The sequence below is a fragment of the Rhopilema esculentum genome, chromosome 21, assembly GCF_057945365.1.
Source record: "Rhopilema esculentum isolate cy_ngs chromosome 21, ASM5794536v1, whole genome shotgun sequence".
Classification (NCBI taxonomy): Eukaryota; Metazoa; Cnidaria; class Scyphozoa; order Rhizostomeae; family Rhizostomatidae; genus Rhopilema; species Rhopilema esculentum.
In genome coordinates, this window is record NC_142835.1 from 3,900,352 (window position 1) to 3,917,031 (window position 16,680).

The window sequence follows — 16,680 nt, forward strand, 5'->3', positions numbered from 1 at the left end:
TCATGTTAAGCCTTCTTCTGCCCAGCATCCGTTTGTTCTGGCATTTGTTACTTGCGTTTGAAATGCTTGCCAAATGCTAAAAATACAAGAACCCTGTACTCATTCATTTTTGTACTGCGAAAAATTCCCCAACATCTTGGGATTTATCAGGAACTTCGGGTCACTTGACCTACTGTAAATCCTCGAAGGAGTGTCTCAAAATTTTTGATTTTCGATTTTTTAGGGGGCGTGCGTAGTTTTATTTTGTCTGCACATCAATAGGAACGCTTGGTAATGTTAAATGGTTATCACAATTCACTTCTGTTGATGGTGCAGTGGTTATTATGATTTTTTTAGTGTGCAGAAAACACTGAGCTAGAAAGAGACAATGTTGCTTGACCAATGAGGTGACTCACCCCCTTGGTAGTGACAAACATTGTTACGGTTCGACATAGTCACTATATATATATATCATTACCCTGGTTCCAAAGCCTCATTAGAAGAACGGGGTGAAACAGTGGAAGTCCTTAAGAGGTGAGAAAATAATTTTTTGTGTTCGTCTCTCCTCCCCTTCTTTTACGGCTTTCCACTGTTCGACTCCACTCTTCTAATGTTCGGCAGGGCTCTGGCACCCAGACAAGCAGATCATATGCAACAAAAAGAGCAGATAGATGGTTAGAAAAGCAAATTGATCTAAGTTTTATTGAAAATAAATAGCTTGTTTTCTGTTCAATAAAGCCCGATATAAATGCCAACAATATATTTTTCTTTGTCGTCGCCATATCTATCCTCAGTACCATCTTCCGGCTCTGGCTCTCTTAGGGAATCTCCTTTTACGTCACCTATGTTGTGGAATCCCGATGTTGTCGGCGCATGCGCTTCTCTTCTGTCAGTTTACAACAACAGTTGTTCGTTGGAAGGTAGGCGAATTGTTGGCTGTGTTAGCCGAAGGAGACGTTTTAGTCAGACGAAGAAATCTTGAGATATCTCATCAATCCTTGCATGATAAGTTAGGAATTTACTATAGAAGTTTGAAATATATATTTAGCTGCAGATATAAGCTTTTCCGCAGTCATTCTATTGACTCCCTTGCGAGAAATCAAGGGGGCAAACGAAGACTAGCCAACGGAAGAAAATGGCGACTACTGCTACCGCTCAGGCTCCAGGCCCGCAAATGAAACAAAGGTAAATATTTGGCAGGAAATTTGGGTATCTTTTGTGCTTAGCCTGTTATAGCCATGTAAGTCTCCCATTTTATGATATGTTTATAAAACAACGGTTACGCATGAAAGTTACCACAATAGTAAAACAGAATGCGAATGGAGAGGGAAGGTTGTCCTGCCAATGTCAGGGGCACAAAAGAGTGACTGACACTTGCACTCTGTATGTCTTGATAATGTGCTAGACATTTTTCTGAACTATTTTTTAAATTATTTTATGCAAAATTGCTCATTTTGTCAATTCTTCTCTGACAGCGCTCTTTAAATATATTATATCGACAGTTTTCATAATTTTGTCTGGAAAAGGTTTAAAAGTGAGGTTAGGCCTTTGTAGTTCTGTGCAAGCGGTTCGGTACTTAGATACTTACTTTTTATTGTAAGCCATTTATCAAACCTAATTTGATTATTAGTTCTTCCGTTACATCTTTTGAAATCTTGTAGATAATCCAATTTTTCTATGCAAGCACATACGTACACTGGATGCTAGCTTTGATTCAAGATAAGAATAATTGTTATGAACCCAAATATTATATATATATGTAGTCATTGGAAATTATTACATGGGCTAAATTCACAGCAAAAAGTATTTTAAAACAGCTTTTGAAAAGAAGAAAGTCAATGAAAAACTTAGTGCCAGAAAATTGAATGAATACCATGCCAAGATTCACTCAAGTGTAACAGTTTGAGCTGTTAAGAAAAGAATTTAGTTCAGTATTATAGCTAAAAAGTCAAACATCTTATAATTCATGATTAAAACAATTGGTAAAAAGCAAGCTGTTAAGTAATTATGTCAGCTGACAAATATGTCCATGCTTCTTGTGTTATTGATTTTTTTGCATTTACCAGTGAGGTCTATCGTCACAAATATTGTTTGGGCTAAGTAAAATGTGGAATCAACTGAAATAAAGTCCCTTTTGAAACAACCTTTGTAAGCAAAAATGCTAAGGTTTTGTTCACCATGCAAAGTTGTACTCAAAAGCACTTAAAAGCAATCTTTGTTCTTTCTTCAAGGGTATTAGTATCATGAACTGTATAGATTTCAGATTAATTTAAAAAAACTGATTAAAGGTGAACTGACACGCAAAATTAACTTGACCTCAAATGAAAGCATATCGAGCAAAAATACCTGGTACATTATTATTTTTTAATATTCAACACAGTTTTCGAGTTATTGAGCGTCAAAGTTAGCTACCGAACATTTCCCGAGCACGGACGAGTTTGCCCGAGCCTTCCGCATAATCGTGACGTCACAAACACCATGTTCACATCACTTGAACAACACGGCAGTCTGGAGGGTGGTACTTTCATGACTTTGCGGATGAGCATCGATACATTAATTGAGTTGGTTTTGGCTCCATTCTGACAATGTGATTGGAAAACAGATTATGACTTCTTTACAAACCTTTCATAACAAGATTTGCAAGAATATCGTATTATTCAACGCGTTTGAGGCCCTTCCTCCGTCTTGCAGGACCCAGTGTGTGACGGGCCAACATATCGAATAATGGTAGCGATAAAATATTGGCAGGATTTTTTATTTTCTGGAAACCTAAGTAAAATACTTATATTTTGTTAAATACGGCTGCTGTTTGACTTATTTATCAGGGCTTCCCCCCTCCCCCCAAAAGTTAATCTCTGGTCTTTGATCCTGGTTTACTTCAATATACGCAGTAAAGATTTCGAATTAAAGTCGCTCATTTTCGGCATATTTGTTATTCAATCACATGAAAGATTTTCAGGGGTTATGCACCTGGTACGATCGCTTCGCTATTTGCAGGATAACAACTTAGTAAAATTTTTATCTCCCAGGCCGCTGCCCTCCTGTAACTAGAGTGAACCGATGAGTTTGCAAACCCAAAATAAAATAACGTTCATGATTTATATGGATGTATATCGAAGTAATAATATATTGAATTTATTCGAAAAAGAAGCTAGATTCATGATAAAATGAAAAGATTCTTACATTCGTCCGCATGATTGACTTCAGAATTGAGAATTTCTTCGAGCAGCTAAAAGTGCCTATTCCTTCCAAACAAACCTAATATAACGCAGTACCAGCCAGCACATATCCTTCGTACATTTCATTAGCCTCGAATTTTCATGAGTCTTGGACCAAAGGCTACGTATATCTCCTCGAATAGTAACTGAACAAGATGAACTGAACTGCCCAGTCCATGCGTGATTTCCATTCAAGGAATCAAAACATGGTGTTTGTGACGTCACACGCACTGGGTCACATGAAATGCCGACAATGGTCGAACACTCAACGATAATTTCATGACATTTAGGGCGGAATTGCGTCAAAACGGACAATAATAATTAACCGAAAACTTGAAATTAAGATTCCATGCATCGTTTTCTGCATTATATCAAAAAATAGTTTTGCGTGTCAGTTCACCTTTAATTCTGTCCAATATGAAGGCTTCTAGCTCACCAAAAAGTGAAGGTTCTTCTTATTTTTTTATTTATTTCGTTTTTTTAGAGGAACTTCCCACTAAAGCGCTTATTCAGAAACATCAAATAACAATTCTGCTTTGACATGTTGTGTTATTGCCTTCGCATGCCTTGGCAGTTACATCATTTGAATAAATTAATTTCTCAAAGTGGTCAGTCTCCTTTTTAAAACAGCTTACACAGCTCTACTATCATGAAAAAAATAAATAATATTTCAAAGAAGCTTTGAACAAAGCAAGCACTTTGAAACAAGCTACTAAGGCTTTCTGTCTAACACTTCTCAGAGTAAAACTGTCAGAAAATGGATCAAAAAACTCTATGCTTTCACAAAAGATTCATTTTAAAGCAGCATTTTTTGTCCATCTAGAATCTGTATAAGTTGTACAGGTAATAATGCTAGTTTTCATTCAAATGAAATGAATATGCCAGGTGCAAACTTTGCAAAGTTTTTTTGTTTCCAGAAAGAATAGGCAGAAGTGAAACAATAAGCCCAGCCACAAACTATATAATTTATCCAGAAAGCTTCTAATCATGAGTTTAAGACAAGTATTGAAACCTTTTCATGAAAGGGCAGTTTAGTTCACAGTAATGCCTTGACGGTATTAGGGTGATCACTGAAAGAGGCATCAACGCAAAAAAATTGGCTTTCGCCAAAAAACATTTTTTGTCATTCTAGTTTGTTGTGTGAACAGCAAAGACTATCACAAAAAGGCTCAATGTTGTCTAGAATACAGAAAGGGGGTTTATTTTTGGGGAAAAAATTTGAAGCGAGCAAGGGTATGAGTGCCTGCGAGCGCTGGTCGTCTGAAGGCTGATATCAGAAGATTTTAACGGGCACATGTTTGTTGTCATGCTCCGTGAAAATTGAAAACAAACCAATTTTGAACAAACAAGGCGCAAAAAGGAGGAAAGAGTAAAAAACGTTTTCTATTCTGGACAAGCTCTTAGCAAGGTTGAGGGTTAGCAAGTAGTATAATTCTATCATACATAGGTTTGAGAACCATAATATTCATTTTATAACAGGAAAGTTTAGCATCTAATACCTAGAAGAGGCCGTTTGGGAGCGGTTCAACACTCTATTCTTGACTGATTTAGACCTTTCACAATTATTTTCTGATATCAAATGATCAATCAATTATTTGCTTATGACCAACATACTGTAAAAATACTAGGTTACCTAAAAATTCAATCATACATGTTTCTCTCACTTGTTTCTCACAACATGTATGTGATACAAAGCATGTAAAACCATTTTTCAGTAGAAAATTTGTCCCCACTTCATATGACCAAAATTTTTGAGGGTTGAAATTTTGCGTTGGTGCCTCTTTAAGACGATGCTGCTACCATCCAAATATCTGGTTACTAATGTTTATTATTAGTTTTTTGTCTACAAAAAGCATCCAAAATCTGTACATGAGATTTTTAGATACAGGAGATTTTTATTGATTTTTGTCATCATTTTCAGCATGTGATATAATGGAAAAGTTAAAAATGGCACAATGGTAAAATGGTAAAATATATAAAATAATTTTATACCGTAATGCCTCAAATTAGCACCCAGGCGCTTATTTAATTTTTGAGGCTCCAAGGTGGGCGTTCATTCGAGGGAGGCACTTAATAGAGGGGGGCGCTTATTTAAAAAGTAAATTTGGATGCAAATTGTGTTGCTCATTAATCTTTCTTGTTGAATTGCTTTCCAATTATTTTTTCGTTGAAAATTCGAATAAGCGCCCGTTTCTGAAGGTTGAAGGATTGGCGCTTATTCAAGGGTTGGGCGCTTATTCGAGGGGGATGCTTATTCAATAACTTCACCTCTAGGGTGGGCCCTTATTTGCAAGGGGCGCTTTTTCGAGGCATTATGGTAATTGTCCATGAATCTTTATCCAAGAAAGAGATTACCATTGCTTTTCAGCCTACTCCAGGGGTATCGTCGGGTTGTATTAAAAAGGTATTAGTTTAAAACCAATCTTAATTTCAAAAAAAGGAAACGTTCATGCTCAAAACTCGTGAAAAAATTCTTTTGCCATTCTGTGCGCTGCCACCCAGCCACTTTTGTACAACAATTTGTTCAATGTTGAAAGGGCTGAGCTGTATATGCTTTTCTGTCTAATCCACCCCCTCTTCAATTTAGTCCCCAAATTTTCACTGATGCTGAAATAAGTAAACTTGACAAAAACAGATATTTTTGTTTTATACATTGGTCGTTCAATTCTCCGCATCAAATCAAAATTCACACCATTCCTCTAGAATTAATAATTTTTGGCGATGACAATGACAATATTATTGATATAGAAGGCTGATTTGATGTTTTTTATTTCGCAACTAACAAAAAATGTTACCACTATAAATGGTTTTTTATTACAAAATATTTATTAAGCCCCCTCAATTTAGCCCTCCTCTCTTATAACACCCCCCCAGGCCTTGCCCGGAAAGGCGCTCGATCGAGCGCGCGCGCCTAGAGCGCACCCAAAAGAAGCCTTGGAGAGCGATTTATAGAGCGCCTCAAAACGTAAAAACAATATTACCACGGAGCAAATTAATTTTTTGGCCTTTGTCTAATAAACTTGATCAAGCATAAACAATCTTCCCAATAGACCGCAATATTATGACTTGCGTAAGATTACCCCTTGAGAAAAAAATTCAACAAATTCAACCTTGGGTTTTTGATATCATTTTTAATCTAATAACCCTCTAATAACCATCAAGGACACAGGCCATCAATCGTATTCTCCGTCAGATTTATTTGATTTTCGAGCAAGCGTTAATTATCTGTTGAAGTATTATTTTCTTTTTTTCTTAATTATTTAAAATCACCATTGCAAATCAGAGATCACATTTCCGTCCAAATTATCGCATTGCTTTTCAGTTTGCATTTGCTTTCGCGGGTAGTAGATGTTCTAGTGTGTCTTATAGAATGGATAGCATAAAAAGGGAAACAAAGTTGATGTTCGACTTAAAGCCATGCGTTTTCCTATATTTCTATATTTGTATTAACATAGTGTTTGCTGCATGTTTTGTTATTTCATATTATGGTGCTTTTTGGTATCACCATTGAATTTCTTTTTTAACACTCTTCCAAAGCTTTCGATATGAAGCTCTCGATCTTCCAAAGCTCTTGAAGGATGCTCTCAAGGATACTTTATTTAAAGGTTCGAAATGGAGCGCCTAGAGTTTCTAAGAGGCTCTTTTTATGGAGCACCTTCATTTTGCTTAGAGCAAGGCCTGCCCCCCCCCCCTTTAAGGTGCTGAGAAACAATAGGCCCCCAGGGGCTGAAAAGAGAATTTACGGTACTTTGGGGGCTCAAGTACCAGGCATATAACTGCTGTATCTTTGTAGGAGACATCATTCACCCAAAACTTGCTTGATACCTTTCCATAAAACTAAATTTAAAAATATAAAAAGAAAATTTTCAATCAGAGGAACATCAGCCTCACCAGGGGTCAGTGACTGCAAATTTTTTTGTTGGAAAGGTCTTTTTGCTACCTGCTTAATCCTCCAAACATGTAATTTAATCTCTGACCGCTGTTAAATAGTTGTACAACCTGAATTATTGTGACACAAATTGAGCAGGCTAAAACCAATATTTCCCAACTCCCAGCTGCCCTTGGCCTACTCCCATAATGTACTGTTTCAAAATTGCCAGTCTACTTAAAGAATTCAAAACACAGTTGACATCATGAATAAAGCCTATTATGCATTGATTATGAACAAATTTCCATGCTAAATGTTTTGTGCAAGATAAACTCAGTCCTGTTTTGTAAATTTCTTAGTAATGTATTGTCATAACTTTAATGAAGTTTTACTAATTAGAAATTTTTCCATCCTTAAAGCTCTGCAAAGACAAATATGACTGGAAAGGAAACAAATGATTGGAAAAGTAAACTCAGTTTACCAGAAAAAGATAGAAGAATCAAAACAGAGGTTTGTCATATATATAGTATTTATTTGAACTGATGATATTTGCTTACTCGTTTCATAACTTTGTGTTATTTTTGCACAGTTAGAAACAATATAATGTTAATTATATATATGCACACACATTTTCACATCTAGTATCATATAGTGCTGACTTTAAGAATATCGGCAGGACTTCACTAAATCACCCTTTTACATATTCAAATATTCAATACAAGAGGGTTTCTAAACATAAATTGTATATATACATTTGTGTAGTTTTGAGACATAAGAGCTCCATCCTTTTTTAAGGACACACATTCCTATTGCAATGCAGTTGATGTCTTGTATTTAGGAAAAAACCAGAGGAACTTCAGCAAATTTTGACCCTCGCACTTCTGCATGTCACATGACTCTGCACTTATGCTATGATAAGTCATCAATTTGACTCCTTAGAATCAAGCTGTGCATTGATAAAAATGCTCTTGTGATTTTACATAGACCCATCCAAGAATGGTCTTGCTGCCAAAAACACTTTGTTGTGCAGTACAATTCCATCAAAACAACCTTGGCAGTACCTTTACTCTAACAGGACCATTCCTTCACCATCCCACCCCCATAGACTGTTGAAACTTTGATCAACAATATCTGAACAAAAATTAAACAAAGGTTGGCATGATGTTTGATTAGCCAGTAGATTGTAAGAAATTGTGACAAATTTTTGAATTTCCTTGAAAGTGTGAAAAATTTTCTATTTTGTAAGTTTGATGTTATGATGTATACAGCAGTTTGCTTTTTCCTAGGATGTGACAGGCACAAAAGGACATGCTTTTTGTGATTACTGTTTGAAAAGAGAGCTACTGATGGGAATATTTGAAAAAGGATATGAAACACCATCACCAATTCAAGAAGAGAGTATTCCAGTAGCCCTTGCTGGCAGGGACATCATGGCAAGGGCCAAAAATGGAACAGGAAAAACTGCAGCATATCTTGTGCCACTATTGGAAAGAATTGATATTTCAAAAGACTATATTCAAGGTTTGCTTTTCAAAACATAATCATAAATAGCAATTATTGTCAATGTTGTCATTATCTTAGCAGATTTCAGGCCAAATCACTGATTAGATGGACCACTTTGAAACACCAACCTAAAAATACAATTTTTTGACATCATGGAATTTTCGCAGTGTATCAAAGAATTTAACTTTCAAGAACTTTTAATTCACTAATCAGAGAGTTGCCCTTAAAATTGCGTGAAAGTAATGTACAAGGCGCGGCATTTGACATATCTTTTGATTGCCTTAAAATAGTCTTAAAGTCAAGGAGTTTGCTGTTTTTTTGTTCAGTTTATATATACTTTAAATGTGGCTCTGTCACCTCCTTTCCCAAAGGTAGCAAAAAGAACAGACTCTTTCTGTTACCAAACAATCTTTTTGTTGTACAGCTGAATTATACAGCAAATGCAAGAAAATTTCCAAAATTTATTTGTTTTCCAAATAGATTGAAGTTTGTGACTATCATAACAAAAACACATCTGATGGGCAAAAGATTAATTGCAAAAAATGTAATGATGAGAGAAATTGCTTTTACAAAAATAAACCAATTAACCCTCACAAGTGTTTTGGGGTTTTGTGAATACAAACAGGGCAAATGATTAGAAATTTTTGGGAAGCAATTTTTCATTTGGATCTGTTAAGGAGATCATTTCACAGCTCATCTCAGGTTGCAAGAGGAGCGTGTAGGTGAGCCAGGCCTGATGTACTACAGTCATCATCATTATCAAACAAAGAATTTAACATTTTATTCCAGTCATAATAATCATTCATATACATCAGGGTTTTAAAATTTGAAATTTGAAAAAAATCTCATTGATTCATATCGCATCATCTGCATCTCTATTTGGAGGTGTTTGAGCTGAAGTTTGCAAATTTTGAAATATTGATTCCATGTTTTTGGATCACAATGTTCCTTTTTTTCTATAGTATAGTATTTTTCCTAAGTCTTAAACCTGTTGCTTAGTTTTTACATGATGATCTAAAATTCCTTCAGTAATACAGAAGATATCATACTGAATCAGTATGACGCAAGGCTGTTTTGACTTTTGGCTTTTTCTTACTATTGTTGATAAATGGAGCATCATGTTATTTAAATATTTGAACTAAACATGAAATTGTAGATTTAGACTTCTGGTTGATGAGATAGTTTGACCCAGTGACTTGAAATCATTGATATGTTCTTACATCCCCTGTTCAACCTATATATTCTGCAAAGATAAAAAACAATCAAGTGAAAGTTATTCTTTCATGTTTTAGCTCTTGTATTAGTTCCTACACGAGAACTGGCTCTACAAACTTCACACACCTGCAAGGAATTGAGCAAACACATGAATGTTAAAGTTATGGTGACTTTGGGAGGTGTTGGTCTGAAGGATGATATTATGAGACTTTACCAAACAGGTATGTTACCTTTTTGGCTACATTGAAGATATCTGATCAATTTGGTCAAATATTCAGCATAATGTATGGTGGATTTTCTTCATTTTAAATTGAAGACCTGGTTTTAATGATTCTAGTCAGCATTCTCTGACATTATTGCTGTCTTGATAAATTTTCACTGAATGACACACATTTTCACTGAATGAATTCTTATGTAATGTCAGATGTTGTCCTTAGTTTTGTAACCTTTTTTACTTTAATTTGTCTTAATGGTTTTTGTTTTCTTTCAGTTCATATTGTTATTGCAACACCAGGAAGAATCCTTGACTTGATGAATAAAAAAGTTGCAAAAATGGACAGATGTTCCATGCTTGTTATGGATGAAGTAAGGAAACAATTTGTTGAGTTTTTCTTTCCAATGTTGTTTGCTAATGTGCACCTCATAAAGTATTGTTTTTCCCTGCATTCTCATGATTGAAATGAATATGTAAAGATTCTGGAAGCTCTGTAATGTGTTTGGTAGAGCTTAGACACAAAGGGGAAAATGGTAAAATGGAAATAAGATGTATTATAGAATTTATCTAATAATAATGATAAAAATGATGGATTAGTTCCAGCCTATACTACAAAATGGCTCTATATCTGGAAAACTTACTTTAAAAATCAAAACAGCATTAAAAAGGTTATAGAAGAGTACCCAAAAGAATTTTGGTTAAGATTAATTATACAAATTTAAGCTTTATTATCAAACTTTATTATACAAAATTGATCTACAACCTTGGACGGAACATGTTTTTAGATTTTTCACCCCCTCCCCTTACTTTCATGTTGATATGACTGATGTAAAAGGATGTGCAACCCAACTTTTGATGGGTGAGTGGGGTAGAGGCTTGACAGGACATGCATGCTGCCAGGGATGTGATTTGACTTGGGGTTTGTCTCAACAGATCCATCCAAGATTGCAAATCATTTTGAAAATAAATTTTTGACAATCATTTCTATTTTACTTTCAGGCTGACAAGCTTCTCTCAATCGACTTCAAGAATGTTTTGGATAGTCTGATTGGTCACTTGCCTAGAGACAGACAAATCTTACTATATTCTGCTACATTTCCACTGTCTGTCAAAGCTTTCAAGGTATTTGTCTTATATTAATGATTACAGCTACTGTAAACAAGTCTTGATTTGAATATACCAATCTATCTTGAGATTGTGTGAAATTATAATTTCTCCCCTGTCAGGATTATCATCTCTGTAATATGCTAAATTTTGAAAATATGATCTCCATAAAGTTGTCCAGCAATGTTTTTTAAATTGACCCCCAGTTCCATATTGGTCTCAATGGCCTTCTCAACAAGAGCAAATTTCCTTAAGGTTCAGATCAATGTCCCTTTGAGAACAAATATTAATACTATGAATACCTGACATCTGAGATCATTTAAAAAGGAAATCCTGTATAAGTGACCCAAAACTGTGGTACCCAGATGTAAGCTTATTATATATGTATATATAAAATTTAAAGATGTGTTGTTTTTTCAAATCATTTTTAAGTTCATTGGTTTTGAAAATATGTTCTAGATTTTTTTCTTGTCATAAATTAATGGTGTGATGGATAGTGCAAAACTATCAGTATCAACTAATTTCTTTACTTTCTGTTCCCGGTTCAGTGTTAAGTCATAACAAAATCACTTCCTCTTTCCAGGAAAGATACCTTACAAAGCCTTATGAAATAAACCTTATGGAAGAGCTGACTTTGAAAGGCATAACTCAGGTATGTGGCTTTATATGTGCCTCTAGAAGTGAAAAAAAATGTTTTGTTCTAAATTTTCACAGTTTTATGGAGAATAGTCCACATTAAAATATTGTCAATTTTCTTTCAGTATTATGCCTTTGTCGAGGAAAGACAAAAAGTTCATTGCCTGAATACACTGTTCTCAAAGGTATGGATCATATTTTGCTATATATATATGTGTGTGTGCTTTAAAACCCTTTGTTTGTTTTCTTAGATTAAATGTCCCTCAGTGTCCGGACCTAAAATGCATGAGAATTGTTGTAGAAGTAGTTATAGAATAGTCAATCTAAGGAGAAAGCGTTTAAGGTATGTTTATCTGTGTAATCAGGTCTTTATTTTGCTTATTTATATATATAAGTGTTAAAATACTGCACTACACAGAACATTTGTATCTAGTAAAGTATCGACACCTTGCTAATTTTTAATACGTTAAGTCTCTTACAGTATTTTAATCGCTTACAACATGAGTTTATTTCCAATACCATGTTTGTATAAACAAACAAGGGTTCATGGTTCCAATGTCAAACCAAACTCTCTTATTTTGAAATTGGAATTTGAAGATTGGTTTTGGTTTTAGTTGCAGATAAACCAGTCCATCATATTCAGTAACACAGTTCAACGTGTTGAGCTGCTTGCACGAAAGATCGCAGATCTTGGCTATTCGTGTTTCTTCATACATTCAAGGATGCAGCAAGAGCATCGAAACAGTGTTTTCCACAACTTCAGGGATGGTCAGTTTAGAAACCTTGTATGCACTGGTAAGACTAACCTTGCTTCTTGTTTAACCTGGCCTCTCATGTAATCTGGCCTCTCGTGTAACCTGGCCTCTTGTTTTCATGGCCTCTTGTTTTCCTGCCCAAAGACAACAAATTCATTGTTAGCAAGAATTTGGGCAAACAAAGAGCAAAGAATTGTGACTCAAGTAAAAAGTAGATGACAAATTTTGAATCCACTTTGAGTATGTCTGTATGTTATTCCTAGACCTGTTTACCCGTGGTATTGACGTGCAAGCAGTGAATGTGGTAATCAATTTCGATTTCCCGAAAACTTCAGAGACCTACTTGCATCGCATTGGCCGCTCAGGGAGATTTGGCCACTTGGGTAAGTTTCTTTGAATTTGAATCCAGTCATGAATTCCTTTCTCGCACCAGAAAGTATGTTAACCACAGGCCTACAAGGAAGTTCCACAGACCGTTATGTTTCTATATTGGTCGATGGGTAAAACGGTGTTTGATTTTTTTGTTATTTTAAGGTGATTTTACCATAGGGCACTTTTGTTTTTAGGTATTGCTATTAACCTCATTACATATGAAGATCGTTTGAACCTGTTCAAAATCGAACAAGAGCTTGGCACAGAAATCAAGCCCATCCCACCAACCATTGAAAAGAAGTTGTATGTTGCATCATTCCAAATGGAGGGCGAAGAAGAGAAGTAAGAACCAAGCTACAGTAAATGTAAAGTTTTAAAGCGTAAGTGTTGATGTGTCGTTGTTGGCATTTTCGTCCGCCATTTATTTGTATTTGATAAAGGTGCTTCCCAAAGAAGTGACAAATAGCCCTCCGCTAGCCAAATAATTTCGCTGAAGAGTTTTTTCTATCCAGCCGTGCAATAATTGGTTTAGTTAATTGTTTTGGGGCTTTCTTTGTCACTTTTATGTGAAGTCTCCTTGCATGTTTCAACTTGCTGTTCATGTGATCAGAAGCTTCCCCCAGTGCCCATGTCTTGGAACTGGCGCTTTTTTGATTTGAGACATAGTTATGTCATTGGTTTTGCATTGAAAACAGTTTCGTTATCTTTCCTTGCAAGAATCATTGGAATATTCTCGAGCTGTTGTTGTTGTTGTTTGGGCTATCCTGCAAATGGTTTGCGGGAGCTCTGATCACGTGAGCTATAAACATTCATAATAAACGATCCAAAGTCAGCAGGGCACTTTTGTGAAGGCGTTATTAGAAAGACGTTTCCATACTGAAAGTGTTCAATTTTTGTGTTTAGACCGACTTTGAGGTGCAGGCTTTTTTAACAAGTTTTCGCTACAATATTACGGGAAACTGTCTCTCTATAAACGTCTTTGCATTCTTGTTCGCCTGCGGATGAGTCAGTCGTTTATATTATCTAGAATCATTGTAAATATATATTGAACATAATTATAGTTTACGACGCAGTTCATCTCAAAATTGCTGTTGAAATTGTACCATAGAGCTATAGGCCTTCAAAGAAGGCCTCCGTTACTCAAGATTACAAACGTACATGGAACCGAGCCTTCAAGTTTTCTTCTTTCGGTCAATTATTATTATAGAAAACTAGTTTTTGTTTGGCCAGCTCAAGACAATTTAAATGTATCAATAACGTTTCCGTAAATGTTGAGTTTTGAACCGTAGGAAAACATTCCTAGTGCTCTTTCGAAAATTTTTAGCAACCGTGAATTCGAGGAACAGTCTCAAAATGCGTGAAGGCTCGAGTTCAATTCCTTTGATTTGTTTATTAGCCCATTCTTCCTTTAGTCTTATTTTTGTATGTCAGCGAAGGTAGCCGTGTTAACAGCATGGTAATCTGAGCTTAGCTCAGTATAGGGGGAATTATCGTTTACAGGAAAGACTGTTTCTTACTAGTGAGTGTATTATGCGTGATAAACGCATGCATAGAGTGGGTTGTAAGCGGTATCTTTAAAGGTATAATGGGCGAGTTTAATTTAGATTTTAGCTTGCGTGTAAAACATTGCTCTGCTTGTAAATGGGCCTATCGGCTTGTTGAATAGGAGGTATAGTGTTGAATAGGAGGTATATTTTGTGGGTAACAATATATGGCATTGAGAATAAGTGTGTTGCCAAAGAGGGGAGAACTTCCATTGGCCGGCCAAGCCTGATTATCAAGTGAGCAGTGTTTTACGGTGATTATTTTGCGTTTTCTACCTATTAATATGTTAAGCAGCGACCCTTGCCGGCAGTCCTGCAAACCTGAAAATTATGGGTAGTTGAGAAACACACTTTTCTGAAGGTGTGTTTGCCGGCATCTTGCGTTTTATGTAGGGCTTCAAATTGATGCATAAGCCCTCATGCAAACTAGCAAAATTGGATTTTATTCGATATTTGTTAGCAGATATGAAGATTTTTGGCCAGCCTCATCCAACCCGTATTTTGAATGTAGTTGCAAAACTCCATCTCTGCGGTGGCTAGTTTATTTTTTTATAAACTAGTCTAAAATAGAGGCACAATCTACTTCGTGTGGATTCTCGCTGTAGGCCAATCCGGTCCGTATTTTGCTTCTGGCTATTACTTAGCAGTTACATTGCTGCATTATGTTGCCAGACTTGAATTTACAAGATCACAGCTCAATTCCTATGACCCAGTGGTAAAGGGGTAAAATGAGCTGTCTGAATTTTGAAAACTATTCTTTGCTGAAGCAGTCGTTCTGCCAAGTGGTTTTTGCACAACTTTGCAGACGTAATGCAGTTTTGTCAAAACATCTTTGCGCTATACTCTTTGCAAACAAAATTGTACCTTTGAACAGTTTGTTCAGGAGTCAATCAAGGTTCCTTGAACTGATTTTTTTGCGCGCGGCTTATGCGTTTGCGTACAATTGACAATGCGCGCGAGCAAATCTCCCTGCGCACAGTAAAACGAATTGGCTCCCCGAAAGCCGCATCCGTGCGTGGATTCGCGCGTTTTTGCCTTAGAAAAGGCCCTGTATATGTCATATATTGACAGATGACCATTAAGATCGCAGTCGTCACTCGCTAAGCATCACCTTTTTTGGTAAGATGCCCAAACTCGGATTTGTCGAATAAGAGCTGTCAGAGAACACTTCAGATGTATTTCTCGCTTTCAGTTTTGGCCTGTTACCCTGAAGTAATACAATGATTCAGCTTTCCCGTGCCCTTATTTCGATGCAGTTTGAACCGTTTGCCAAATCTCAAGCGAAAATCCTCTGGTTTGTTCTTTGACACTCATTGCCCTCAGGAATGTAGATGTGAACGTGAACTGACCGCTAGAGTCAAAGTTGGCTTTGACTTTGCTCTCGCTGACAACGGTAGTTCATTTCATGGTTCATTGTTCTGAGTGGTTACACTGCCCCTGTTCTTGCAGATGTCGAACCGTATTCTAATGCCTTTGTGTTTCATTCCTGGTAAGTTGACAAAGGACGTAGAACTCTGAATATATTTACTTCATGTCATCAAAATTCAAGCAATGTAACCAAAAATCCTTCCTTCTGTCTTTCAACAGATGTTTCTTTCTGTCACCCGTGTTACCAGTCACTCGACCTTAGCCCTGAAAATTCATCTTCAACCTGTCGGCTGTTGTCGAAAACTTAAAAAACCTAATAATGTGTTCCAAAGGCAGAACCATATTTTCAACCGCTTGACTTGATGCTATGAAGTATTTCAGGTTTAAGTATTTCAAGTAGGGTTTTTCAACTGATCTCACCGTGTATCCAATCAGCTAAAACCACAAAGTTTGTAGAAAAGTTTAACACAACGCCCCCCCCCCCCCCCTCTTATGAAAGTTTTCTTTTTGCGTCCTTTATGAAATATATCTCTCGCGCCATCCCCTTCCAATTTTGCACATTTTGGTATCCTCTCTTCAGAATTTCTTAGGATTCGGAGATTTCTGTCACTCAATTTATCCTGTTTTACAACCTTGTTGAGACAGGCATCTAATGTTAAACAAAGAACGTGATGTAGCTCAAATAGTTTGTGAAAATATGGCGGTTAAAGTTTATCCATCAAAAGGTTTAACTTTAATCTCAAGAAGATTAGAGCGTAAGTCCCTATTTAAATTTTCCGCTTGCTTTGTGGGTGTAGCATCGTCTTTGACTATGATAAAATTTTCGAAACGTAAACACGATCATGAAATCGAGAAAATCACTCCAACCTGAATATACCAGCCAGTTGTTTTTCTTCTCAGTATC

The 16,680-nt window shown here is 36.2% G+C and overlaps 1 protein-coding gene across 1 annotated transcript; it reads left to right on the forward strand.

Annotated features, from left to right (window-relative positions):
* The first annotated feature begins 869 nt into the window (after positions 1 to 869).
* On the forward strand, positions 870 to 16,655 carry LOC135684529 (putative ATP-dependent RNA helicase ddx6). Its single transcript, XM_065200123.2, has 11 exons — positions 870 to 1,164; positions 7,485 to 7,575; positions 8,352 to 8,586; positions 9,861 to 10,004; positions 10,274 to 10,368; positions 10,997 to 11,119; positions 11,685 to 11,753; positions 11,863 to 11,922; positions 12,352 to 12,532; positions 12,756 to 12,875; positions 13,059 to 16,655. The coding sequence occupies exons 1-11, from the start codon at positions 1,115 to 1,117 to the stop codon at positions 13,208 to 13,210; spliced, it is 1,320 nt and encodes a 439-aa protein (XP_065056195.1). The 5' UTR covers positions 870 to 1,114; the 3' UTR covers positions 13,211 to 16,655.
* Positions 16,656 to 16,680: the final 25 nt, after the last annotated feature.

Excerpts from the sequence above, each read along its gene's own strand:
- LOC135684529 (XM_065200123.2), top strand. The coding sequence starts at position 1,115 with ATGGCGACTACTGCTACCGCTCAGGCTCCAGGCCCGCAAATGAAACAA. Across the intron at positions 8,587-9,860 it reads TTCAAAAGACTATATTCAAG|CTCTTGTATTAGTTCCTACA; the intron begins GTTTGCTTTTCA and ends TTCATGTTTTAG. Across the intron at positions 10,005-10,273 it reads TATGAGACTTTACCAAACAG|TTCATATTGTTATTGCAACA; the intron begins GTATGTTACCTT and ends GTTTTCTTTCAG.